The 26,752-nt window shown below is 37.4% G+C and overlaps 2 protein-coding genes across 12 annotated transcripts in view; one reads left to right on the top strand and one right to left on the bottom strand.

Moving 5' to 3' along the window:
- Mef2c (myocyte enhancer factor 2C) overlaps nt 1-26,752 on the top strand; it is a 170,097-nt gene that overhangs the window by 18,852 nt on the left and 124,493 nt on the right. For 2 of the 11 annotated variants that reach the window (XM_057790154.1, XM_057790152.1), the window contains exon 1: nt 2,346-2,566. The exons of 8 other annotated variants lie outside the window; for them this stretch is intronic. The gene's annotated coding sequence lies outside the window, so the exon portion shown is untranslated. Of the gene's footprint in view, nt 1-1,032; nt 1,214-2,345; nt 2,567-26,752 lie in introns of those variants that run through there. One more of the 11 variants, XM_057790155.1, reaches the window with a different exon arrangement.
- On the bottom strand, nt 1,208-25,092 carry LOC130887213 (uncharacterized). The gene is made up of 4 exons (XM_057789514.1): nt 24,973-25,092; nt 23,544-23,664; nt 2,040-2,456; nt 1,208-1,479 (listed from the first exon to the last, which is right to left on the bottom strand). Exons 1-4 carry the CDS (start codon nt 25,090-25,092, stop codon nt 1,325-1,327), a joined length of 813 nt encoding a protein of 270 aa, XP_057645497.1. The 3' UTR covers nt 1,208-1,324.

Raw genomic sequence — 26,752 nt, 5'->3', positions numbered from 1 at the left:
TTGCAAAAACAACAAACAAAAAGCCACTATGTTCCACTTTGTGACAGTTTGTCATGCTTTCCTGGGATAAAAGTAACTCTACTAATTAATAGTCACACTGTAAGGAGCCATACACTTGAAGATAGTTCAGATGTAGCTTAACTTTCAAGTGTAGCCTTTGGGGGTGTCTAGATGTTGAAGCCCACTCTTATAGAGAAGCCAGGGGCTTCAAACAGCCTGCACAGTGAGATGGGAGGCCTTTTGAGCCCACATTGTCCTCCTGCAGTTAAAACAGTCCTCAGCAGGCCTGCAGAAGAACTTACCAGGAAATGCAGCCTCCTAGGGTTAAACACACAGTGTTGAAAGGACGGTTTTTTGAGAGGAGGGTTTTTGGTTGTTCCTTTTTGTTTTGTTTTGTGAGGTTTTTTTTTTTTTTTTAGAAAATACCTTTAGTTAGCTAGCTATTTCACCGTGCTACCGTTGTATATCTTGTATTTTCTGTGTTATGGTCCTCTGTGAGCTTTCTCTTCCTCCAGTCAAAATATTAAAAAAAATTAATTTGTTTTGAATGTTTAAAAAATCGACCCTACCCCGGCATGCAATCTTGTCTTGTTTGTTTGTTTGCTTTGGTGTGTGTGTGTGTGTGTGTGTGGTACCAGTTGGTACATTTCATCTTTAGTTTTTTGAGTGTAGTGTAGTTGACTAGGGTAGGGACGAACCCAATTCCTTCTTTCCTAAGTATCAGTTGTTTGTTAACCTATGTTTTCGCTATGGAAAAATATCGAGCAGTCTTAACCCTTAACATAAGTATTCTTATCAGTCTCTGTTGCTACTTCCTGTGCAGCTGAAACTCTTCAGGATAAGTGAAGTCATCCGCTATCAGCCAGGGTAGCCTAATGCGTTTGGGAAGTTGGTTTGGTTTACATGTTAATGACCTGGATAAAGTCCAGTTAGGTGTGGAGGAGACGCTTGAGGGAAGTAGAGGGGGTTGTCCGAGGAATCTGTCCCCCTCGGTAAATATGTTCAGACTGATTCGAAAGTTCATGGCCTTGCGATAAAGTCGAGATTTTAAATACTTGTAATTATTTTATTACTAATATCGGAGAATCCTTTCGGCTCACTTTCTAGCCTACCTCTCGAGGTCTCAAGACCAAAAGCTTTGTACAGTCTGGGAGGGCAGGAAGCGCACACTGGGATCGAGACTAGCAGACATCCTGGATCGTGGCTTTTACGCGTGAGTAACCGAGGCGCGCGCGGACCGGAGCAAGAATGAAGTGGCTACCGCGAATCCAAAGCGGGGAGGGGGGAGTCACTAGAGCAGCTCTTAGGGTCGCGCTCCTATTGGTCAGAGGGAAGATCCCGACTTCAGAAGGACTTTCCTGCTGGCTGGCTCGCAGTCTCCCGGGGGAGCAAGCGCGCGGCGGTCGAGCGTCCCCTCCAAGCGTCCTCCGCAGCGTCGGGGACAGAGGCAGGGAGCCGCCGCTCCCCGTGTTGTCTTCCCTTTCATGCAATAAAGAATTGTCATTAGGTTTGCGTATGGCATGTGCCATTACCCCACCGTAAAACTAAAATTAGCAAAATGTCAGGAATGGAAAGATTGATTCACCAAGATGCAATTATCATTTAAAAGTGCTTGATTGAGGTACTGATGTTCAGTGATTTATTCTGCATACCATATACATAATTAAAGTAGTGTAGTGGAGTAATTTATCAATCTAGTTGAGACTGGAGGGGTGAGGAGGGAGCTGCAGTATGTTTGTTTTATTAAAATGCTGCGAGGTCTAGTCCCGCCCCCCTTTTGCAAGAGTGAAACTGATGATTTCCCCAGCTCGCGAGGAGAGGCAACGGTTTGGGCTCGTAGGGATAGAGAAACGGAAAGGAAAAGGCAGCGCAGGCAGAGGCAAGAATAAAATGAAATGGGGGGGGGGGGTGCGCACTGGCGCGTACGTGCTGCTTAGAACCCCAGCCCGTGTGCTCGGTGTTGCTTGCCACCCCCGCGTCCCCTCCCAGTATCCTTACATCCCCCCCACACTCCCTACCCCCCCCGCCCGCTCTTTTACGCGACGTTTCTAAGCCTGTGTGCTGCTCTCCTTTTTCCATTCGTCTTCTGTCACTTCCTTCCTGGATGCAGTTTTCTGGACGAGTCTGGCTACTTTTAATCCCACCGGCCACAGAGAGCCACTTTCTCCTCCTCCTCCTTCTTCGCTTCCTCCACCTTCCTCCTCCTCTTTCTCCTCCTTCTCTTCCAGCGGCTTCAGTGCGCGCGCGAATGCGCGATCCCGTGCGCGCCTCCCCCTCGCCCCCCCCTCCGCGCGCATACACGCACACTTCGTCTCCAGCTCTCTGCTCGCTCGGCTCGCAGTCACAGACACTTGAGCACACGCGTACACCCAGACATCTTCGGGCTGCTATTGGATTGACTTTGAAGGTTCTGTGTGGGTCGCCGTGCCTGCAGCTTTGAATCAGGTGGAGAAGCACTGCAAGGCTGGATGAAGTAAAGATTATCGTTATTTTTTTTCTCTTTCTCTCTTCCTCTTTTAAGAAAGGAAAATATTCCAAGGACTAATCTGGTCGAGTCTTCCTTCATGTAAGTACCTCTGACATTTCTCGAAAAGAATAGAAATAGCCTGGGCATTGTCTCTGAAATCTGCACCAGCCTCCTCCAGGCAGTGGGTCTATCCCAACTCTGTTTTGGAAGGCTTAAGTTGAGGCTTGTTGTGCATTCTTTTCTTTAGATTCTATGATTTCCTTGTGTGGCTGAAAGTAACTTTTTAGATAGTAGTATCTGTTTGTCATCCGTTATTGAAATCACATCTGACTCGTTCCTGTCAAATCAGTTTGTTTAAAGTTTCATGAAGTTAGTTCACGTCATTAGTATGCTCGATAGGATGGAGAACGTGGAGCCTGGTGGATTTTAGAATTTCACAGACTGTTCTGTGACCTTGAAGTAGATGTCTTAAAATTTAGCAGTTAGTTCTCTGTGGAAAGATATTCCTGTGAGTTGCCCCCAAGATTGATTTTCCCTGAGTTGGGATTCTGAGCCACTAGTTCTCGGGATGGCTTTAAGCTCCAGCAGGGCTGCCTGCCAGAGGCCACCTTTGTGCATCCTCTTGCCTCACCAAAGTGCTGGCTTGAGAAAGCTTAATTGGTGGGGACCAGAAGCAGTGCCCTGGCCATGGTAGTCTATGCATTTCACAGTTCGTGTTTGGATTTCAGCATGTGCACTGTTGTTTAGATCAAGGGAAATACTAAGCTATTTAAAAACAAACAGGACTAAGTCCCTTAGCTTGCCTTCTGTTTGGACTTCGGATGAAAGTTACCAAACTAAGTGACAAAGTTAGCCATAAAGGAAGTCTACGGAGATGGGCACATTGTTTATTGTATGATTATGTATTATGCAAGTGTTTGAGTTCAATGCTAATGTTGTTTCCTCTCCAGAGTAAGGCCACTAATTCTTAAGGGAAATTTCCTACCTGAACCATTTTGTACTATTCTAGATGCTACAGTCATTCTTTGCGGAAAGCCTTTCCCTCACATTTTTGAAACGGATGTCCTATAAAAAATACTTTGTATGTTAATGCTGATCCTGTAAGTAGAATCAGGCTCTCTGCCGGTTCTGTAACTGGTCCTCGGTGGAGAATTCATTGCTTTGACACAAAGTGTGTTTTACTATTGTTAATCTGATAGTGACTCTAACAGTAACTGTTTAAGGAAATACTTGATGACTGCACACGTTTTCTATGCGCTGTAAAGAAAACTCTAGTTGCGGTTCCATGCCAGTCCAAAAGAGTGAACAGGCTCTCTGTCGGTGGCACCTTGCAATGAAATTGTGGTTACAAAGTAAAGATATTTATGTGGGGATTAATAATTCCCCTCCCTGGAGACTTGCTAGGACATGAAATGTGGCCACCTGTGAGCCAAGCTTAACCTTGTAGTTATACCAATTTTAGCCTTAAGTGGCTCAGCAATTTTCAATTTACAGCTAAACTATCTCATTTAATTTTTAAAATAATGTCAGTTTGGACTAGTTTTAAAAAGCAGTTCAGTATGGATCAGTATGGCACAAGTGGAGTTTTGTGCCCCTATTGATTCAATTATAGAAAATACAGGCAACAAACCTCATTATCGTCCTCTAGTATAAGGATGGGATTAATCATTAAGTTTAGAAGTAGTCCCAAAGCAAGTGCATGCTAGGTAAAATGAGATGTCCCTATGTCCTATCTTAGGAAAAAATTCCTTAAGTCAAGGAGTTTTCTACTACTTGAAGAATAAGATGTTTAATCATGAATCAGATTCCAATCTTGATTCTAAAAGTATTCATCAAAACATACTTTACACATAATTTTTTTGTTTAAAATTTGATTTCCCAGTCAAGTAAAAGGGCCAATAGCTGGAAGTTATCTTTGCTTCATGCTGTGTTGAACTTTATTTTTTTAAAAATTGCTGTTCTTATTAATATGATTTACACAGCTTTGGAATGTGTTGCGCAGTTTTCATATGCCTTATTAAATACAGTATTTTACTTCATTCATTAATTACGCTATTTACATCTTGGTTGTGGTGCATGTGAATGTATCAGAGGATAATGCTAAGGTATGCCATTTATTTCATCTCAATGTTTTTTGATATTTGTTGATGTAACAAATGGCCATATCATAATAAGAAACAACTTTAAAGTTAATCATGGGCCTTAACTTTCCGGGGCACAGACACTAAATAACCAGAGGAAACCACTCACAAAGACTTGTTGTAACTTGTCTCATTTTTTCTTTATAAACAGGCTTATTTTACAAAATTTTGGGGAATTTATTCATCCCTATAAGAAAGTAACTAATGATTCCTGAAAATTGATTCCTGAAAAACAGTATATTCTATAGATTTCAAATACCTTTTCAGTTTTCTCCTTGGCCTTCACCTTACTCAATGAATAAGCTGAATGGCATACAATTATGTATTTCTAATAAATTATTCATTGTATATAAATTTCTTTAATAGAGAACTATTCTATATCACTCTTTGGTAAAGGTTAGCATTATCTTTTAAAACTTTCTTTTGTTTATTTCTGTGTATTTTGTGGTTTTTATTTCCCAACTTTATGCAATATATTTTAGCCTATGAAATCTCAGAGAGTGATAGAAATGGGGAAACAGCTTTACAGTAATAACTGTACTACATAACAAAAAATAGTTATTAAGCAGAGAACCAAGGTTTTCACGGCATGATTCAAAGCAACGTGGAGAAATTTAACGTGCAGTTAAGGTTCGCAAAGTGGACTGCAAAAGGATTACTAATTAATTTTTAACTTTTTAAATAGCTTCTTTTAAGAAAATGCTTCTCTAATGAATGTCTAGCTTAGAACAGCATTCTTTTACACACGTAGACTAATGGTTTGAACCAAATGAGAGGCTTTCGTTTCTGTCTCTGATGCTTAGCCAGTATGCTACATGGAGAAGAAGAGCTGACTCTGACCTCATTCTCAGTACTATACCTAGATCCCATGGACTCATTCAGGGAAGCTTAACTCTTTGCTGAGATCTGTTACCTTCGAGAAATCCAATCAGATTACAGAGGCGAGTTACAAAACCGAAGCATCAACAGGGTCCACCTTACAAAAGGCAGATTACACAGTTCACGTGCTATTCTTATAGGGCAGAGATAAAAGCCGATTGCTGAGGAACGGCGAGACCCTCTGATTCCAGAGGATTGCTAGATAAGTATGCCACAGCCCTGTTGCTTCGTCGTTATAAAGAGCAATTCCAACAGTGGAAAATTCGGTTTTTAAGTAATAGGCTTTCAATAGTGCAGGAAAAGAAAGTACGTTCCTTTGCGTGCTTTCTTGTTGCTTAAATTTTAATTTCCATCAATTCTCTATGAACAGGCATCAAGTAGTCTTGGTTGTGTGAAGGTTACCATAAAGCTTAAATGCATTAGGCTATTTCAGAAGAATTGTGTAGAATGTAAAGCAGAATTGGCTAGAAACAAAACACCCTCATGGTACTGAACAATTGATCAGAAAATGCATAATTGTCAATATCCAATATGTTTGCTGTTCGGTTGCCAAGTATAATCTTAATCAAAATGAATAGTTATGTAGTTATGAACCAATACATCCAAAATGTTTCTCTATGGGTGTTTATTGGTGAAATAATTTATATGTTATAAATGTCTATTTTATAAATGTTATATAAACATCATTCTTTATGACAAAATATAATGGTTTGAGACTTTGTTAGCATATAATTTTGTTTTACCTGTAGCATCTTTAGAACTCAAACTTCATACACATCCAACACTTCAGTAATTTCTTCTTTCTTCTAAAATTGAAGTCCTTTTACCCTTCTGATGCCTCCTAGTGTTTCACACAATAAAACACTAATGAGTCATCTATAAGTGTAAACATTGTGTTTTCATTGCCTACATATTCCGTGATACATAAAATTAATATTTATGTGTTTAATTTTCTGTGCATTACTATAATAAGATCGGATGCTGTAGTGAATGAGATGTTTCATCTCTGGACTTGTGACACATATTGGTTTACTTTGACTTTAACAACATTCTGCTAAGTGTAATAAGTTTATGCCTTCAGTTACAAGTCATGAAACCTTTCCTTATATTCACTATTATTGCACATGAAAAAAATAGTAGGCCTCCCATTTTGTGGACGTGAAAATTATATAGCTGAGTTCATCATCAAAAAGCCGATAAAAGGATGGTAAAAGAATTCATCATTTCATTTAAGCAAAAACTCCCTCAAGAGATCCCAACTTTTGTGAGCTCCATGTATTCACATGTGAATTTTTATGTGAATGCTGCATCGGAAAGATTTTTAAAAATAAGAGTAAAGATTAGTACACAAACTTCCACAAATGTGGAGTATTGTTTCTCTTAAAACAGCAATAGGAAAACCTGATCAGGGAATAAATGGCTCTGTGTGATGGAAGGGAGGCTAATTTGGACATAATTTCTCATGGCTCACAAAGTGCTTTCATGAGATAGACAGTAGTGGACATCAACTTCAGAGCAAGTTTTCCATCCTTAGAATCAGAGCAAAGACTAGCAATATTCTTGCATAACTGTGACTTCTGGCAACTCTGATTCTACCTAAGACAACTGTATTTGAATTTTTGATTTTTTTTTCCTTTAATACGGTTAAGAAAGGGGACATTCCCCTTATAGTTCTAAATTCAAGTTCAAAAGCTTGTAGCATCTGTGGGCCTGCTCCTTAGCTGTCACAGTGCGTGTGTACACACCATATTCACTAATACTGTTTGGAGAACCAAAGTGTAAATGCTAGATCTGAGTTTAGTTAATTCTGTTACACACACACACACACACACGAGAGAGAGAGAGAGAGAGAGAGAGAGAGAGAGAGAGAGAGAGAGAGAGAGAGAGAGAGAGAGAAGGAGGAGGTGGGAAAGGGAGGGGGAGTTCTGCTTTAAAAATACACAGAATATTAGCAAATTTTGCTTATGGATTATTTTGTTTTAGTTAGTGATACAGTGTTATTACAATTCTTTGCTTGTTGGAAAATGTTCAAAGAATGTAAGGGGGTGTGCTCCTTTCATTTAGGGAAGCAAACATCTAGGAAGGGGTGGGCCTTTCCCACAGGAGCCGTATTGCTTCCCCTGGAGAATTGAAGTGAACATGCGGTATGTAAGAGAATGGCGCGTGAGAAATGGAATGATTTGTTCTAGTTAGTGAGCAAAGGAAACCATCAAGATTCTTCTCCCCTGAAAACCAGCTCCTGTTGCTGGTTTAATGTCCAGTGCTTCAGCGTAGAGGACCATGAAACAACAAAACTGACATTTCCAGTGTTCATGCTCACAACTCTGAAGTATACTTAGATAATTTTGACAATTATCATATTGTGTGCAGTACGAAGACATAAAGATAAAGGGTGCTGAGACAGATATTCCCAAGCCCCACTGGGAGAGTATACAGATAGCACCAGTGTGTCCATATTCTTTTTGTCTGTTAAGAAACATAATGTTCATGACAAATAATACCGTAGTAAAATGTAAGAATATTGAAAGATAATATGACATAATATTATTTTACACTTACTTGCTCTCACTGCGCAAAAAGGGCCCATTCATACTGAGGAAGGAATTTATGCTCCCTGATATATAAGTCTACAGTTTAGATTAATTGGCAAAACAAGTGACATTTGCTGTCACTGTTATATATCTGCTATACATTGCTGTTTTATTCCAGAAATCCAATCTCAGGCTTTATTTTATTTTTAAAATACAACCATTGTAAACAAAATTCAGAGTACACATGAATATATTTTTTGAGGCCATTGTACAGGAAATCAGCGATATAACAAGTAATAAATGCAATAAACTTATTTTAAAGAAAATCTGTAGGAATCAGTACTCTTTAATAATGTACACATTTGAGAGACTTTATTAATTCTTAATGCAGAAAATTTGAAATGAATGAAGCAGTGGTGTTCATCCTGCCTACTGAATGACAGTGCGAGTCTCCAGTGATGATTTAAATAAAGTCCCTTTAACTTGTTTTAGTGACTGAAGGAAGCGACCTTTGAAGCAGTCCCTAGTGGGAGCCTTCTTTCCCCAGATTGCATCCTGAGCATCACGGATTGTCTTCCTGCATCCTGTGATAGATAACATACATACGAAGACGTTGCACTTTGTTTTAGGATATTGTGGGCTTCTAGCATGTTGAATTTTAAGTGTTAGGCATGACCCTTTGTTAGAGGATGTGAAGTGCTTAAAAGAAACAAGTCTAAAACTACATTTAAAAAAAAAATCTGTAGCATTTTCAGCAAGTTAAAATGGTAACAATAGAAAGCATCCATTCCCCAAACCCTAAATGTTGGTACCTTTGCCTTAAACATGCTTAGTTTTTATGAAATTAGACAATATATTTGTTAATATAAGTAACTAGGAGAAAATAAGGAAATTTTCCTGGTAGGTAATAAACTTGACTTCCATTTCTTATCTCCTAATTAATTGTTGACCTTGTGTAAGGTATATAACAAACTATTTCTATTCTAGAAAGCAGATGTTATTTTTTAATGCAACAAGACGGATTGGGATCTCTTAATAATAATTTTAAAGGTGTGGTTATTTAGCTGAAATATTCAGTGGAACATTTTATTTTTAGAAATCATGGTCACACAAGGAAGGCTTTATAGGACCGACTACCTAATTGCAGTCAAAGATCTCTTTAATGAATGAACACACACAGAAGAACACATATTTTAAGAATATAATGGCCCTATATTTCTTTAAATTGCCACACTTTTTATATCAGAACAAAACATACGTGTCTAAGCAGATGTTTTAAGTTATATCCATCGTGTAGGTGAGTCTGTAAATGTACAGTTTGACTTAAATGCCTTTGTGGGAAGGTAGTTTGAGGAGTTTAAAAAGGAAAAAAAATGGAAGCCTCCAGTTACTATAGTTTCAGCTCTTTCTTTTTTAAAAACAGTAATTACACTCAGGATAAAGAAAGGGAAATAAACTCTCTTTTAATTCTTTTTAACATCCACACAGTTCCTGAGGTAGAGCTGGTATATTTTTGTTCTTGTGTGTGCAGGGCAGGTACTGGCAACCAGGCTAAAAATTGAAAAGTTTCTGGCTGCAGACCAGATACAGTGCACAGCACCACACCATACGCTCCCCTCCTCTGTCTCAGAGTGATTTCAGTCCTAAGTCATGTCCTTTTCCTCCAGCATAGGCTGACGGCAGAGGGCCTCCTTCCTGAGCAGTGGCTCTGGGAAAGGACACGCGCAAGGTTTCCCTTCTTCAACTTGCAAACTCTGCCTCTTAAAATCACTACAATGTGAACTGCAATGTGGATTCAGTATGTTTCCTTTTTGTTCGCATATAGCAGTTTAGAATGCATAAAACAATAAGTGTGCGTTAGAAAATGGGACTGCTTCCTTACTCCCTGCTTATGTAGTGTTTGCAGGCCTGATCAGATACCTGTGGGAGTTTTTGTTGTTGTACAAGAAAAAATATGTTTCTTTTCAGTGAAGCTTATGCCTGAGATTACTGACAGGCCAGATCATTTTGTGATTCAAACTAACATCAAAGACTTTATTTCTGCTCATGTCAGGAAATAGCAATGCTCTACCACAATATGAGATGTTGCTGTGATTTTTATTGATAACCATTAACATTTTTAATAATGATTAGATCAAAATACAGAGTACAAGAGGGAACATATGTGTAGGTAATTTTACTAATATCATGTTAAGTAAGTTGATTTCTAAATATCTGTGTTTCTGATCCTTACCCTTGAAACTGGTCTGAAAACTCTATTTCTCTTTGGCACATAAAGTAACAAATGTTTAAAAGTAGCTTTTAATTGCTAGTTACACTTTGAACACTTACCAATGGGTTTCTTTTCTTTAAATCCTATTAAAAATAATTTCTAGCTGCCAGAGTAGTGAATTCTCACTTGTGAGAGGTGGGGTCTGATTATTGCCAGCACACCTTTCTAAAACAAGCCTTCACCTTTGGAAATATTAAATGGGACCCTTCAGGAAAAAGTGGTGCCACATAATAGATATTTGTTCCACTTTTATTTTTAAACTAAATTATTGCTTTCACAATGTTCTAACAGGGTATAAATCTTAATTTAGTCAGTAACAAACTAAACCAATTATTAATTTTCTAAATAACATTGACTGACCATTCCAATAAAGAACTATAACTTTATGTTCCTTTAAAAATAGATAAATCGGATTATTTTCATTTTAGTTAAATATCAAGATCAACTGTTTTTCTGTCAATATCAATACATACACGTTTTAAACAAAGTGTTAAAAGATTTATGTAATACATCTTTTCAGAAAACCAAGAAGAATCTGATGAGAATATCTGTGGGCCAAGCCCTCTAACAAAAGAGAAAAAAGGTTGAACTTTGATGCATATATTATAACTATAAACAGGAGTAAAAATGATATTTATTGTGTTAAGAATTAGACATCCCATTGAAAATTGTGTGAACCTTTCACTTTGATTTAAGTTAAAATATAATAGGAGATTTCTTTGTTTTCTTAGGATAGTCCAAAATGGTATGAAAGTTTAAATCACCTCCCCTGATACACATTGTCTACCCACTGTCAAGTTTCCAGTATGGAGATTTTAAAGTATACTATCTTGCAAACTATTCTTGATTTCAACACCTTAACCTCTTTAGAGTTGCTTCTATCAGGTAGTCTGGTCAACCATTTTAGAGATTTTAAGCTATATTAACCAAGAACTTCTTCAAGGTGCCTGATTTCCATCCGTATTTGAGGAGACTTCCTAAGCCGGTGGTCTTTTTGTAAAGGTTTCTGTGATCAAGGACACAAAATCTACATTGTAATCCTCTTCCCTTCTTTGTTAACTGTTTAAGTTAACAAAGGAAATTAGTTAACACCTGAAACAATTCTACAGTTCTTTCATTTGTTACAATTCTTACATTTGCTAAATTGAAATGTATAAATCCAGATCTAATTCCATCTGTATTATTCTCCTTCACTAAGCGAAAGTAGCAAGCCTGGCTGTTTGAAATAGCCAAAGTGTGCAGGATTTGACTTACCGGATTTATTGGAAGCCCGATAAGCTTGTATAGGTTAGTGGTTAAGGAAATCATTACCTACATTTTTCTCTCACACTTGTACTTTTCTCTCTTTTTATGAACTAAGAACAATTTCCATAGAGATGTGCATAGATTTCCAAGGGCCTGCCTAAGTTTCTCAGTTCCTAGGGCTGGTTGCTTGTGGCTCATTGATCCAAACAGACCGACAATGTCTCTTGATCTGGCCAGAGTGAGAGAGAGCACTGGGAGCCATCTACTTCTTTTATCTAATAACTTAAACAGTCTTAAGAATTCCTCGCTTAACCCTTTTTTCCCTTTTTTAAATATTTATTATTTTTTGGACCCTGTCTGATCATCCTTATCGGAAAAATCAATCTTTTGGTATTGTGGAAGCCCGTGCACTTTGAACTTGCTTTGACTACCCATGTGTGACTGTAAAATAGATTCAGGTGTTAATTTATTTCCTTACACTTGAAGCACTGGTGTGGTTCATACACTGGTGTGGTTCAACACAGGACAATATTATGTTACAAAAGAGTTCCGTGTACTGAGTTTGAAAAAGTAAGGACTATAAGATAGTATCTCTGTCAGAAACTACTGTGGTTTTAAAGTCAGTGGACAGCATGTTCACAACAACAATGAACACTTTCTTGAGCTCTCAGAAGAGGCTACATTTATGTATAAGCTAAAACAATTTAACTGCTTCTGTGAGACTCTATGAAGCCTTTGGTCAGAGCTCAGGTGTGTGTGCATGTGTGCACACATGTGTTTATGAAGTAGAGAGTGGAGGTGAACGAGAGCAGATTAATCAGAGGCACGAAGCATGAGAGGAATGATGATGAATCCAAAAGAAAGAGAAAATCATTTAAGCAAACACAAAGCGTTTAAAGAACCTATTGCAATGCTTATTTGCTGTTCCGTAATTACACACATGCGCCATTACATACATTGTGTGCCTATAAAGTGTGGAGCATGATGATGTAGAGCAACAGCCCCAACTGGGTTCAAAATCTGTCTGGCAGTTCACTGGCTGTAGTTTAAAGCGGTTATCTAACCTCCAGAAAACCCCAGGTCAGCATCTGTAAAATGGGAGCGATTACACACAGCTCATGAAGGGTCTTTGAAGGCCCTGTGCATAGAAACATTATGCAAACATATAATGAATGCCCAGTAATTTTTAAATTGCTGCAGTATGACTCTATTTTAACAATTTTATATCTGACTAATGAGGATCTCTCAGAAATGTTTGAATGAATAGGTTTTGTTGTTGTTGTTGTTGTTTGCTTTTTACTTTTTTTTTCCACCAACATCTTTAGATCATTGAGTTACTGTCAGGTCAAATGTTTTGTCTGAACTCTATGTTGGGTCAACTTTAATGACTACTAAATAAAATATACCTCTTCCTCCAGGAAAACCAGAATCTTCACAGATCAGATATTATTTTCAGAACGTAAAATGGGACCACAGGAATAAAAGTAACTTCATCCTTGACTGATATAGGGCATTTATTGCAAGTTTTGACTTTAGATAGATTATTGTTTAACAGTACTGGTTTCGATAGGATTTCAATCCAGAAAAAGTGGCTGATGCACAGAGTTGAAGGTGCTCTAAGAATTTTGTAGTTTTCCGTTTGTTTAAGCCAGCACTTGCCTTTAGGACTCTATCAGCATTTGTTTACCTTGCTTTATAATTTGGCTGTGTGTGGTAATAGAATTCTTTACGAAGAATAAACGAGTAGTATTGAAGTCATCTTTATGTTCTTTCCCAAGCATGCTTACAGATAGTATTTATCATATAGAACCTGGTGAATAAATGTTTACTCATAAAGATGAAATGTACTTTTATTTGACTGGTTAAAGATAAGTAAATACATTTCTACTATTATTATTTCCTTGAGTGACTATTAATTCTTAATACAGTTTACCTACTTTAAGACAATTAACAAATGAACTTAATTTAGGTATTTTGACTCATGTGAGAAGAAATATAAAGCACAGAAAATGCAGAATTTTACCAAGGACTTTAGCATTTGACATATAAAAGTCACATTTAGGAAATTTTGATAAATCTCCGAATATTTCTGGTGCAAGAAACTGCTTGCCCTCTTTTGTTGTTTTAGTATTCACTTATTTTCTCAAAAACATCGTATTTTGATAGTAGGTACTGTTGACAAAGCCTTCCCAGTATATATAGCCAAAGGAGTTACGTCTGCTTGAAACAGTTCTCCCGCTTTTGAATAATGACCCTCTGGTGTGCACCTTGCATTTCAGCTTTCTTTCCTAACCTTGTTTTAATGCCTGGATAAAAGAGTGCTCAGCGCAAGGAAGACTTGCAGAGTGGACTTCCCTGTGGTAAAACAGCATGGACAGCTCCCAACACTGCAATCAAGGACGCTTCTAAAAGCTTTAATTTAAAAATAATAATAATAATAATAAGTCTGCATGAAGATGATGGAGCCCTCTAAGGCATATGGGCTTAGAGAATTATTCCCATCTGCAACCCCCTCCCCCTGCTTAGTAGCCCTTTCCAGGGTTATGATTACTGGAAAATGGCTGTTAATCACCAGGATTTTTTTTTGACTGCAGCTGCTTCAGTCAGACTCCTAATCTATTAAACAACTTTGTCTCCAGTTTAAAATTTGCATTGTATACTGTATAGAATAAATTTTCATTGTAATCAGAGCATCCAAGAGAACTTCCAGATATGATTTATTGCTAGCGATGCGTTTGTTTGTGTGTATGGAGTTCTCTTCTGCCATTGAGCCAACTGTTCAAACAATACTGGGGTTGATCAGCGTAAGATGGAATATTACAGCACCACTTACAATAGTCACATTTACTGAATATTTGAGTGCAGGCATCCTTGGCACTTGACAGTATAATACGCACACAATTTAAAAACTTAACTCAGATATTAAAATTTTCACTTGAACCTGAAAGGCTTTTTGAAGTTCAATGTTCCTATAACAAACCACTATGTGTCTTTCGTAACCCTTGTGCTTATTACATTTAACATAATTTTAATAAGTAATCCAATGCCAGAGTCAATATTTAGTACTACGAAAGGACGAAATGGCACTAATTTATAAAGGATCCTTTTTAAAGCACATTTGTACATGTAAAATTGACAGGCTACAAGAAGTGGTTGGACGATGTTCATCATGTTGGAAAGAATGTTTCAATTAAAGTTGAGCACTTTCTCTTCCAGGTCTTTTTTTCTCCATTTTTTATTTGCTGTGCCAAGGTATCCATGTGCGTTTCTCCACTGTCATCTGGCTGGCTCCCAGCAGATGCACACAATCTGTCCCCCTGTCACACACAGGGCTCGCTTTATGAGAAGAATGTGTCAGAACATGCCACTAGAGTCACTTTTGCAGGGTTTTTTAAAGAGTAACTGAGAATATATGCATTGCCCTAGTTTTATTGTACTCATCCAGTAAGATTTCTAAGAAACTTTTAGACTAGACTAAAGGCTTTCTTCCAGACATTTTTTTAAACAAATATTTACTTTCTATTAAAAAGAAAATCTTAGAAGTCCACAAATATCTTTAATGATTAAATGTAAGAGGAGATATTAATAGGAATGTTTCAAATAAACCAAAGATGATTTTGGCAAAATTATCAAATTTCCAATTATGTTATTTCCTGCATAACTAAATACAAATCTACTCACATACTAGACTTGGGTCTACAATTCTAATAAGTAATAGGTTTGTTTAAATTATTCTTTGATAGAATAATAAAGAGACAGTAATAAATACCAACTGTTTAATCTAACAGATAACATCATTAAATTAATCTCAAGTAGTTAAACTATCAGATAAATTCCCAACTTTAGAGAGACTCATCTTGCAAAGACCATTGTGATATTTTGTTTTATCTACGCTCACATTTTAAATATATAATAAGCAATCTTTTTCTGAGTACAACTCTTGTTCATTAAGGATTTTTACCTTCATCCTTTATAAAAGAATTTCAGATTTATGTAGTCTTTATCAAAAATAATTTCTCTACTTTCATATAAATTCTTAAAACTTGAGTAATGGGCATTGTGTACATTCCTAAATTAATGAACTTAATTATATAAAAGGGTTTTAAGTGTATATGCTACATATACATTCATATGCAAATAATTTCTAGACATATTTACATTTTTAAAGAGTTTGCAATACTAAGTATATTTCATAATTAAACACTCAATGTAGCTTGAATGCTAACTTTAAGTTATTAAAATAATATCTGACTTGAGTAACAACTCTAATCTGAGGGAAATCAAACTTTAAAATTTACATGACCTAAAAGTACAGATTAAAACTGTATAAAGGAATGATAATATAGATATGTGTTGATAAAATACATATTTAGAAAAGCTAGCTCTAGGTCTCTTGCACAGGAAATTTTAGAAAGTACACTTCAGGTATACTGTGTCAGAAGTCTTGTATATCACAAAACTGACTCCATTCCATGGATAACTCATGCAGTATAAACTACAATGTTTTAAAACAGTTTTGCACATTTTAACAAGAAAATAACTTACAGTTGGAACTCATGGCACTGCTGGTGCAGCATATAAATTAATTGCTAAATTATCTCTGTAGAATTAAACTACACAACTGTTACGTTTTCTCAATTCTTAAAGTAAAAGGAATCCTAGTATAACATTTTTAAAATGATGATGTGTACAAGTCTATCCTAAATTGATTGTATAATGTTTTTGGTGAGCAAGCACATATATTTGAGGTGAATCATAAAAGCTGGGCACAGTGACACATGCATGCTATTCAGAGGTGAGGCAAAGGATCTCAATTTCAAGGTCACCCTGGGCTACAGAGCAAGACCCTGTCACGTGAGTCATTTGTTTTTCCCTTCTAACATTTTAATTTATCCATAGTTGTACATATCACTTAATCTCTAATTAATTTGTGGGTGCTTGCATTTGGGGGATTTTGGTGGCCCTGATATTTGTGTTGGCACAGAGAGGTGAGAATCACAGGAAGCTAATGAGACTACTTGCACTGAGTCCTACCGTCTTTCTCCACACCTGTTGACAATGGGATGGAGACCTGAGGGTAGACTAGCCTGACGACCTACTGCTGGTGTTGAGGAAGGGGTTGTGTGGATGCAGGCTAACTACAATCTTTCATCTTGATTCAGTCTGAAAAACAAAATTATTTCAAGACCAAACTCCATGTGCAAATTTAGTCATCCCGAATTGTTAATCCTAAAATCTTCTACACGTCACTCACTGCATAGAAACAATCTTAAATGTCATTAAGGAGAAAAAGTTTACTCCTTTTAACATGATTCACAGAAGTTGAATACTCACAAATAGGTTTTGCCTTGTGAAATACTGCATTTTCCAAAAGAGATAAGCCTTTCTTTGAAAAATTAATGCCTTCCTTATAAAGCAGTAATCCGATTTCTAATCTTACTTGATTTTTAAAAACTAAAGCAAATATACTTTCCAATGTAAATTTCTTTCTGGTTACTGGGGAGATGAGCTTTGGAAGCATTTCATCTTAAAAACACTTAGAGTTTTGTGAGTTGCTTCAAGTTCCAACAAGGATGAGTCCTCAACCTTTTAAAAAGATGTGAAGATGGTCATTCCAATGGGGATAGGGATACCTTTCTTTGTGGTTAGGATGTGATACTTTATTTGCATTTGCTTAGTCATGTGTCTTTTTAGAGCAAAGATAGATCATTTTATGAAACTGTCCCCAAAATATGTATTATTCATAGAGTAAGAAAGTTATCAAAGTCTCTCCCATTGCATACATGCATCAAAGAATCTTGCTGCACAGATAATGGTGCACTGGACAGCAGTGACCAGAAGGCTTTCCACTCAGCTCTCTTTCAAGAACGCAAGACAGTTGCATTTTTTTTCCATCTGCACTGACATATGTTGCCCAGTTGGTTTTCAATACTTGTTGGCTTGGTCGTATGAAGTAGGACTGATCTATAAATATAACTGATACTTTCAACTGTGACTTAGGAATTCTGCCTCTACTTTTCTCCACTGTCCCTACCCAACATATCTCTAATAACTCGCGTAACATTCAGGATATGTGTCAACAGTTTGCATTGTTAATTTATGAGAACCATGTATTGCAGTTGTTGTTGGTAGTAAATATAGTCGCTGACAATTTTGGAGACCTTACTCTTAGGAACTGTAATAGGATCTTAAAATGTTGTAAATTTATTTGCTTATTTATTCCTCAAAACTTAATACATTCTACTATATTGTACATTTATCATATTCAGGTGAAGAAATGGGGACGAAACCACTTTAAGTAACTTACCTAAAATTACCCAGTAAGGGCAACGCATGAACCTCCACCCCACATGTTCTCCAGAGTCTATTCTCTTCCACACTGAGCTAAGTAAGACCCTACACACACCATATCTGTTAGGTAACAAGGAAGGACTCAACTATTCCTTCTGAATTTTCCATGCGTGGTTAGGGAAAAGTATTTGGTAATTCGAGAATAACATAATACATATGTTTGTGTTCTTTCTGAACAGAAGAGAGAAAAGCATTAGTTGGATGTATCATTCTTTATTGTTAATCTAAAGGGAGAAAATTACTAAATATTTGATAGGCCTCTTTTTGCAAGTAGTATCGTATTACTGTTTGTAATGTGCACTTTCCGGTCATAGTGTGAAGCTAACTAAGGTGTGAGCAAGCAGCTTTTCATCATTGTCTGCTGATTTCTATTTTGTTTTTTATCCATTGAGCTGTTTCCCTTTTAACCTTCACTTGTAGGAATTACTGTAATCTATATAGCTTTTATTTAGGGATTTAAGTTAATAGACAAAGTTTTACTGGATTTTAAATGAACTTCAGCGATCATTTAGTTAATTTAATTAGTGTGGTACATATTCTGGAAAGTTCAAGTTCAAGCATACCTTCTAAGTTTTTCTTTGTAGTTCAAAATCCTGAAACCAGTGTTAGATTTGAGACAAAGTGATGGCTTAAGATAGGCGCTGCTATATATAAAAGCTAATGCATATACTTTATTCATCAAATGTGGCTTTTTATTTTAAAAGAAGTATTTCTGGGCTCAATAAAGGAGCTTTAAAAATGGAAAAGGAGCCTGTTTAGATTTTGTTTTGTTTTTCATTGTGAGGGAACAGTATTAATTTTCTTTCCTCTCACAGAGTTTCTTTGCAAAGTATTGTCATAATTTTGAATGGAAGCGAGGACAGAGCCTGGTAGAGGTCAAGTGGCACTCAGATATCTTGAAAATACCAAATGTATGAGCTTGGGACTCATAATTAATAGCTACCATACTTTTAATGCCATGTATTGCCTGCCAGATTCCCACATCCCCCATTAGCAACTACATTTGATTCTCCTTTGTTTCTGTACTGAAGAGAAAGGAGTGCTTGTTTGGATTACCATGAAAACACCAAATAACCTAGGTCCTTTGTATTTTAGGATGCTTTGATTAGAAATGTCTTTTGGCTATTGTGTATTATTTGGGATTAACTTGCTACAGGAATAAATAGCCTCCTCCATCACTCTGGTGCCTGCTGACAAGAGGAACTGGGCCTTCTGTGTGGTACTGCCTCTCTGGTCAGCACTCACTCTTCACAACAAAACCACCAAGGCATGTAGTTGCCTCTGTTTCCTAACACAATTTGGGGTATATGATTTGACTTCATCTTTTTTAGAACTTTCCAACTATAATAGACACTCTTAAGATGCCATGGAGCATCAAATCTATTTTTATACTGTATTTGAATTTTAAATATATAGAAAATAGGTATTTATCATAAATGTCTTACATTATTTGAAGCTTGAGAAGATAGCCATGATGTTGGAAAAGTTTATAAAAGATATTTGTGTTATTAGTAATACTTCCAGAAGCCGACTGAGATATGCATTAATACTGCCCTTTTAAAAGTGTTTTCATAACGTTTAACCATTCAGGGAATAAAACCAACAATTCCTCACAAACAGAGTCATTTAAAATATCTGTGACAGAGTTAACCTCGGATGTATGTTAAGTAACAAAGGCAGAACATTGAGTTTTCCTTGTATAGTTCATTTAAGTAATAGGGTTTCAACCTTGACTAGATGAGAAGCTTTTAAAACATGTGATACTCAGATCCCACCTCCAGATTTGGATTAAGCTGAGCTGCCATCTGGGCATTGTGGGTTTGGAAAGCTGCTTGGGTGCTTTTCATGTAAAGACTGGCTTAAGAATTCCTAGTTAAAGGATAAATGTGGATTTTAAGCATAGGCATGCAACGCTTTCCATTCTGAGATTTACATAAAAAAAAATAAACATGGTCATTTGGGCTCTGCCCTTAAAATTGAATTCTTCAGCACTTGCTCATAAATGCCAACTTTGAACATCTTGGTCAGTCTGTGCATTCAGAGGTTAGTGGGGTATTAGAGATACAGATGCGGCCGATGACAACTCTGCCCCTGAGAAAGTCAATCTCATACGCAAATGAAAATGCCAAGTGAAGTTATAAATTTGATGTGCTCAACACTGTAGTGCAGGTTACATGAAAAGTGAAGTCAGTGCTGATGTGATGAAGTATTCAACGCTTTCTCTGAGGGTAGTCTTCTGTAGAGAAAGAGACACCTAATGTGGGATTTAAAAGATGAAACCAAGCCCTGGCGGTATCCTGGAAGAGGGAGTGTGGGCAGCTAGTGCCCCCTGAGAAAGCAAAGGATTTCTCGTGGTTTTCATGGCAGGCCATATTCTCAATTATGCTTTTCCATTTTGGAAAACTGCTCGGGCCTTGCCTAGGACTTTGGTTTCATTTGAAATTTCAGGGAACTAATGAAACTGTGAAGAAGGACCAGAAGTAGGCCAAGCTAGGTTAATCCCCTTTCCATTCTCTGGTATGCCACAAAACCTCCCTGTTGGGATCTGCAGCTAACTTGGAGGACTGGCTCCTCGCCTCCCACTCATGCCCTATTTCCTAGACACAGCTGAAAGGAAGGATGCCGAGCCTGGTCCTCCTCTGCAATCCCTGCGTCGTCAAAGGATATAGAACAGGTTATGAATAAGAGAGAGGAGCACCAACAGAGAGATGCCCCAAGGATTCTTTATAGAAAGAAACGCAACTTTTATCTCATACAAAAGTAATTTAAAAAAAAAAAAGCTTCAGCCAACATTTTCCTTTTTCTTTCCTGTTCTAAAGAAATAAATAAAGGATATCTTATCTTTGGGGAAAGGAATCTTGTGTAATTTAAAAGAAAGCTATTGAAAATATGCTGATGGAAGGGAGCATCTCCTTTTTTAAAGTTAATTCAATTTCTTAATGCTAGATATTCTTTTTAACTTTTTGAGATTTTAGTATAGCTTTTTATTTCCCCCTTTCCTTTTCTCCCTCTGAAACCTCTCATGTACATGTTCTTGCTATCTTTCAAATTCTTGGCCTCTTTTTTTTTTCACTATTGAGATGTATTACATATTATATTACTATTAGTCGGCTCCCTATTCCTAGATATATAAATACACTGTGCTCACTCTGTGCACTTTGGCATTGGATAATCAGTTGGTGTGCTCCTCCCTAGGGAAGATCTTTTCTCTTGCTCTCAGCATTCCTTAGTTGCCTCAGGTCCTCTGCAGAGGGTTGAGGCCTTGCGAGCTTCCCCCTTCAATGTTAGCGTGTCTATGATGTCATCCTTGTTCAGAACAGGTTTGTGCAGGGATAATGAGGAGACTTCATGGGTGGGAATAAATCTTTAACAGCAAACTATGGCTTTAAAAGATACATCGAATCTGATGAACTGGACTTGCTTAATACATATTACCAAATATAAAAAAGTATGTAAGCACACACATGTAAACATACAAACATGATCATGTTGTGTAGGTCAAATGAAAAGATTTCACAACAAGTTTACACCGAAATGTTTTATTGTGTTACAATATTACCACAAAACAGACCTGTTTGGAGTTAAGACGGGCTGGTTGCCATATACAGTGGAGCAAAATCCCAGCTTTTGGTTCCACCTACCACAAAATATCGCCACCACACACAAGATACAAGATACCCATTATATAAATCCAGTTATGACTGGGAGAGAAGTGAGGAGTTCAGTAGCACCCCCTGATGGCTGCATTTCTCCGAGACTGTAGTAGAGAATTAAACTACTTTTAAAAGACTGAGAACATGTTATGTCTTTTTTGGAGAACATAAAAGGTAGTGAATTTGATCTCAGGTAGATGATACATTAATATCATATATGTAATCAGGAAGTCATCTCCTTGAACAAATTAAGTATACAGCCTGAAATCAAATTACTGTATTATTAGCGATTTACAAATTGGTAAATATCCTAAGATAAGATTTATTTTTTAATATTGTTGGAAATCCCCCAAAGATTCAATATGATCCAACTGAAAACAATTCATTCTGAAGCGACTGACAGGTCCTGTGGCTGGCTGTGCAGCAAGGGGCATACTCATTAGGACTCTACGGAGAAAGTCAGGGCTTTCCATCCTTGTCACTTACAAGTCCATTCAGAATCCGTGACACTGTCCAGGTCGACTGTATCTCACATCACATACATAAGCTGAAAAACTCTTCCAGGTGCATCAGCTCACAAATGAATAGACTAATGACTTTCGCCGTTCTGGGGAGATACTGCAAAACCATGCCAGCCATCAGCTGCTGTCTTCCTAAGCAAGGTAATACTAAAGATTTCAGAGCCAACTTCATGTCTGGCTACCTGGGAAAGCTCTTACGAATCTTCAGATCCAGGGCTGGAGAGATAGCTCAGCTGTTAAGGGCACTGGCTAATCTTCCAGAATACCCAGGTTTGATTCCCAGCACCTGCATGGCAGTTACATGGCTGTAACTCAAGTTCAGTGGATCCCATTCTCTCATATAGACGTTCCTGAAGGCTAAACATCAATGCGCATTAAAAGAAAAAAGCACTCTCAGGAACTACAATTCTAAATGCATTGATCTCAGATAAGTCTATGAATCAGTATTTTTTTTAAAGTGACAAATTAGAATACAAAGGCAGAGTTAAGTACTTTGTTAATAGATCTTTCAAGATCTCTAAAATGTTGAAGCATCAGAAAAAAAAAATGTTGAAGCATCTTTGAACCATAAAATGAAATACGTTTAGGACAGTAGTATTACTTCCCTTTAACTGCAGAATTTGGAAGAAAATAAAATGACTTCTTAATTTATAACAGGAGAATTAGCCATTCCATAGAATTTTCCCTTCCCAAGTTTATGAGACCAGCTGCACCATTCTAGATTCTAAATTATTGGCATTTCTGAAGATGAAGTAACAGGGGAAGTGATGAACTTTATAAATAGACTGCCTAAAATATTTGCCATGAGGGGTCAAGATGTAGGCGAAGCTGGAAAAAGACTTTAGCTTGGGGATTAGCCAGAGGCCAACAGTTGTTAAATTCTCTAAATTTCCTTAAGAAAGAGAATAAGAATCCCTTTAAAAACATTTTTTTTCTCTCTCTCCATTGTATAGTCAGTGAAACTGATAAGCGGGGTGGGGGTGGGGTAAAAAAGACTATACCTTTAGAGCCAAAATTTGATCATCCAGACCACAGCAGATTGGAAAGTCCACTTCCATTGTAGTCGTGCAGGGTTGCCCTGGATCATCTTGATGTCACGCACATGGTGAGACTCACATCTCCAGATCATGGCTGCTGGCTCTGTTGTGCAGACCTGTTCTGCTGTCTGCATCTAACTGTCCAGCCTAGCTGCACAGACATAGCCCGGGGCTGTGTCTGGAAGGTATGCTGTAGACCAAGTCATGTGAAAAATACAAACAAAACATCCTGTGTTTTGGCAGTTTCTAAAAACAAAACAACAAAGCACATTTCACTTTGCGTTCTGATGCTGGAGTCACGTTAAAGGATCTGGGGAACAGATCTTGTAGCACAATGACGAACAGGCAGTGTTGTTTTCTAGAGCAAGGCTAGGAAAAACCCATCTCCTCTCCCCGACGGAAGAAACAGAGACACCTAGGGACTCATAGTTCAGTCATGTACTCACCTGCCATGTGATCGGATGGGGTGCTTCTTTCTCCAGCTATAAGAATAGGGAAGACAGTCAGGAGGCTGGAGGCTCTCCATTCAGCCCGCAGGAACTTCACAGCATCAGAATGTTGGGTCCACTGTAAAAGGCAAGGTTTCTCATTTTTGTAAAAGAAACTATTTCCCTGTTTTCTACCTACAGAACACATTTCACTGTTATTTTTTGTCATCGTTATAATTTTCCAGTGGCCATAGTGCATTTCTGTTACATAAAGGAAATTCTTATTTTTTCCTACTTGCAGAAGGAATTTAACAAAATGTTAAGACCTATATGGTTTTTTAAAAAACTTTATCATAACATTGCCTTTCAGAACATTATTATTGGACTTATTCCTAAAGAAACAAATTCCTTTATAGCTAAGGGCCTTGTTTATAAATACCCATTAGCTAACATATCTGCGGCATATCTCTCAAGAGAACATCTCTCCGATGTGAATGACTGATTATCAGTGAAGTTTCCATTATTGGCTTTTCATGAAATAAGGTGTCTGTGGTTGCATAACATTCTACCTGCTGCTTGCTGGGACTGAAGAGAGTAAGCAGCAGCTTTGCGAGAGAGAAAACTGAAGTTGCCATTACTTAGCACAGGATGTACGAACAGTGTTATCCTCTGGTTTTCTTATATGCCAGTTCTAAATTCTTGAAAATCAGAAATTTAAAAGCCTGTTCTGTACTGAATAAGGACCCAGGAGTACATATTAAAGCAAGCTCTTAGGATTCTTTGTGTGACTTACGTTGTCATTTGAATGTCAATAGTGTGTAGTATGGACTGGACTGGACCACTGTGTACCAAGCAATGTAGTCACAGCATTGTGTCATACAATGTTTTACAATTAATGTTGTATATGTGGAATTTATTTTTCTTGGAGACAACTTTTAAATGGATGATATGATTTTACATGTGCACCCTAGAAACCTCATGTACACCTCAAATAAAAGCTCAAAACACAATAGGGGGCCGTACTAGTTCATTAATATAAATAGCTGAATGTATTGTTCAGATTTGCTTTTGTTGATGCTTTCAGTCAGAGATCTGTGACACAAGTGAGTGGCTGGAAAGAGGACAGTCTCTAGATTTTCAAAGTACACTGTGTGGACCCCAAACTCAGAGAGCTCCTCTTCCTTTGGAGCACCCATCTCTTAATATCACATTCTCACCAGAGCGTTCTGCCTGGTGCGCAGGTAGTGCCTACTGGAGTCTGACAATGGCTGCTAAGGGATTCGAGTCCTCTTGGTTGGTAATGCTTTTTGTGTTTCTTCGAGCAGACGTACAGTGGTCGTTACTCTAAATGTTTACTAGTTATCCTTAGTTGACTTGTCAGACACATGGTGAAAAGAAAGGGGACCAGCGATGGGATGAGCATGTGCCTGAGAAGGGTGGAACTTACCTGCTCTCGGGTAACTTCAGCATCCTTCTCTGCCGTAGTCTGCTGCCTTATCTGTGCCAAGTAATTTCCTGACCCAGTCCTCCAAAATGTCCCAGGTAGATTTTGAGATTCATTGCCCATTGGCCACAATTTTAAACTCTGCCATGCACATGGTAGATACACAATAAATGAGCGAGCAAATAAATTGCAATCCCCTCTTTCTAAGCTCTGTGGATTTTTATTCGTACTGGTCTCCAGAACTCTTTAGGAAGGTGATGTGGCTGCATGGGCATATCACTGTGAAATGAACTGAAGGAGAGAAAAACAGGCTTAAGAGGAACTTTGATTTAGAAATGCTGGCAGGGGGTTAGAAAGTGATTTGTGTATGGATGGAGTGATTTGCTTAAGTAGAACAGTGGATGGAGGACTGAGATCATGACTCTTGCCAGAACCGATATGTGTATGTTAAGTTGACTTGAATTAGGTGCTCATGTGTTGGATTTTATTATCAGGAAATGTCTCCATTTGCTGAAATTGAGCAAATAGGAAAACAGCATTTTGTTGAATAGGTTATGAGTCTAAAAGCAGCACTTCATGAGTTTAACCAAAACGCTCTTATTAGTGTTTGATTAACTTATTTTTAATGAATCTTTAGACTTTTTTCTTTGCACTATATTGCTTCAACCATTTGAAGATGCTCTCAACCACTTCACAGGAATCTGAAAGAAAGGAATAAAAATACATATGATGGGAGGCGTATTCTTATTTACTGGGTTTTAAGTTACTCATCACCCTAAAATATTTTATTCTTTTGTATTGAAAAATCATCCATGAACAGCTAATAGAAAAACCAAAAATTATTAAAAAGAAATATATAATTTTTATAACTGCTGCCACTTCCTTAATAATGGCGATGCTGTTTATCTGAAACATGAAGTAATTTCTGAAGGAAATAAAATATTTTCCAATTACTAAATGTGAAGACTGAAAATATTTTAAATTCTTTTAAAGCCTTCTATATTGTATTTTCAAACATCAGTTAAAAATGGATCCTAAGTCTGAGGAAGGGTTTGTTCGAAGGGTTTGTTTGACTTTGTGTGGTCTTCAGGGTTCCTCAGCAATGACAAGGCCAGGCCACAGTTCTCTCCAGGAGCCTCCCACCCTTCTCAGTTCCTTCCTGCTCCTTGAGCCACTTGGGGGAGTGGTTCATAAGCTATTCTAGAATGCCTCAGTCCGTTCACATGGATACTAAAATTAGAATCAATCTCAGTTTTCTATAGCACAAAAGCAAAACCCTGAAGACAGTTGTGATTCATTATGCACCCTTTTCATATCACAGTAGAAATAATGTCAAGTTCTGTAGCTTCAGTAACCATGATACTTAAGGATTGCGTGAAATGGTCTATATACCGTAGCACTATAAAAGGAAAAGGCAGTTTAATGAACATTGTTCTTAACCCCTATTGTATTGCCAGCTCTTTCATCTTGGGGATTACACCTTATTCATCTTTGTTTTCTCTCCCATCTAAATGAGCCTGTTATACATAATAGTTGTTCTGTAATTGTTGAGTTAAGTTGAAGCAAATGAATGAAGGATAATAACTGTCCTAATTCAAACGAGAGAGGCCTGGAAGAGCAATTGAAATCCTTCTGTTATGAGCTTTTTCCCCGTGGAGTTGGATTTCCCACATCTAACTTTAGTAAGATTTTGTGTACACCTATTATATGGTGCTTATTGACGTATAACTAGTATTAAAATTAGTATTTAAAGTGCCTTTATCAGCTCTTTGGAGTACAGAAG

Source organism: Chionomys nivalis, chromosome 15 (genome assembly GCF_950005125.1).
Source record: "Chionomys nivalis chromosome 15, mChiNiv1.1, whole genome shotgun sequence".
Lineage (NCBI taxonomy): Eukaryota > Metazoa > Chordata > Mammalia > Rodentia > Cricetidae > Chionomys > Chionomys nivalis.
The sequence above is the reverse complement of the archived record's forward strand: the minus strand, read 5'-3'. Positions and strand labels throughout refer to the sequence as shown.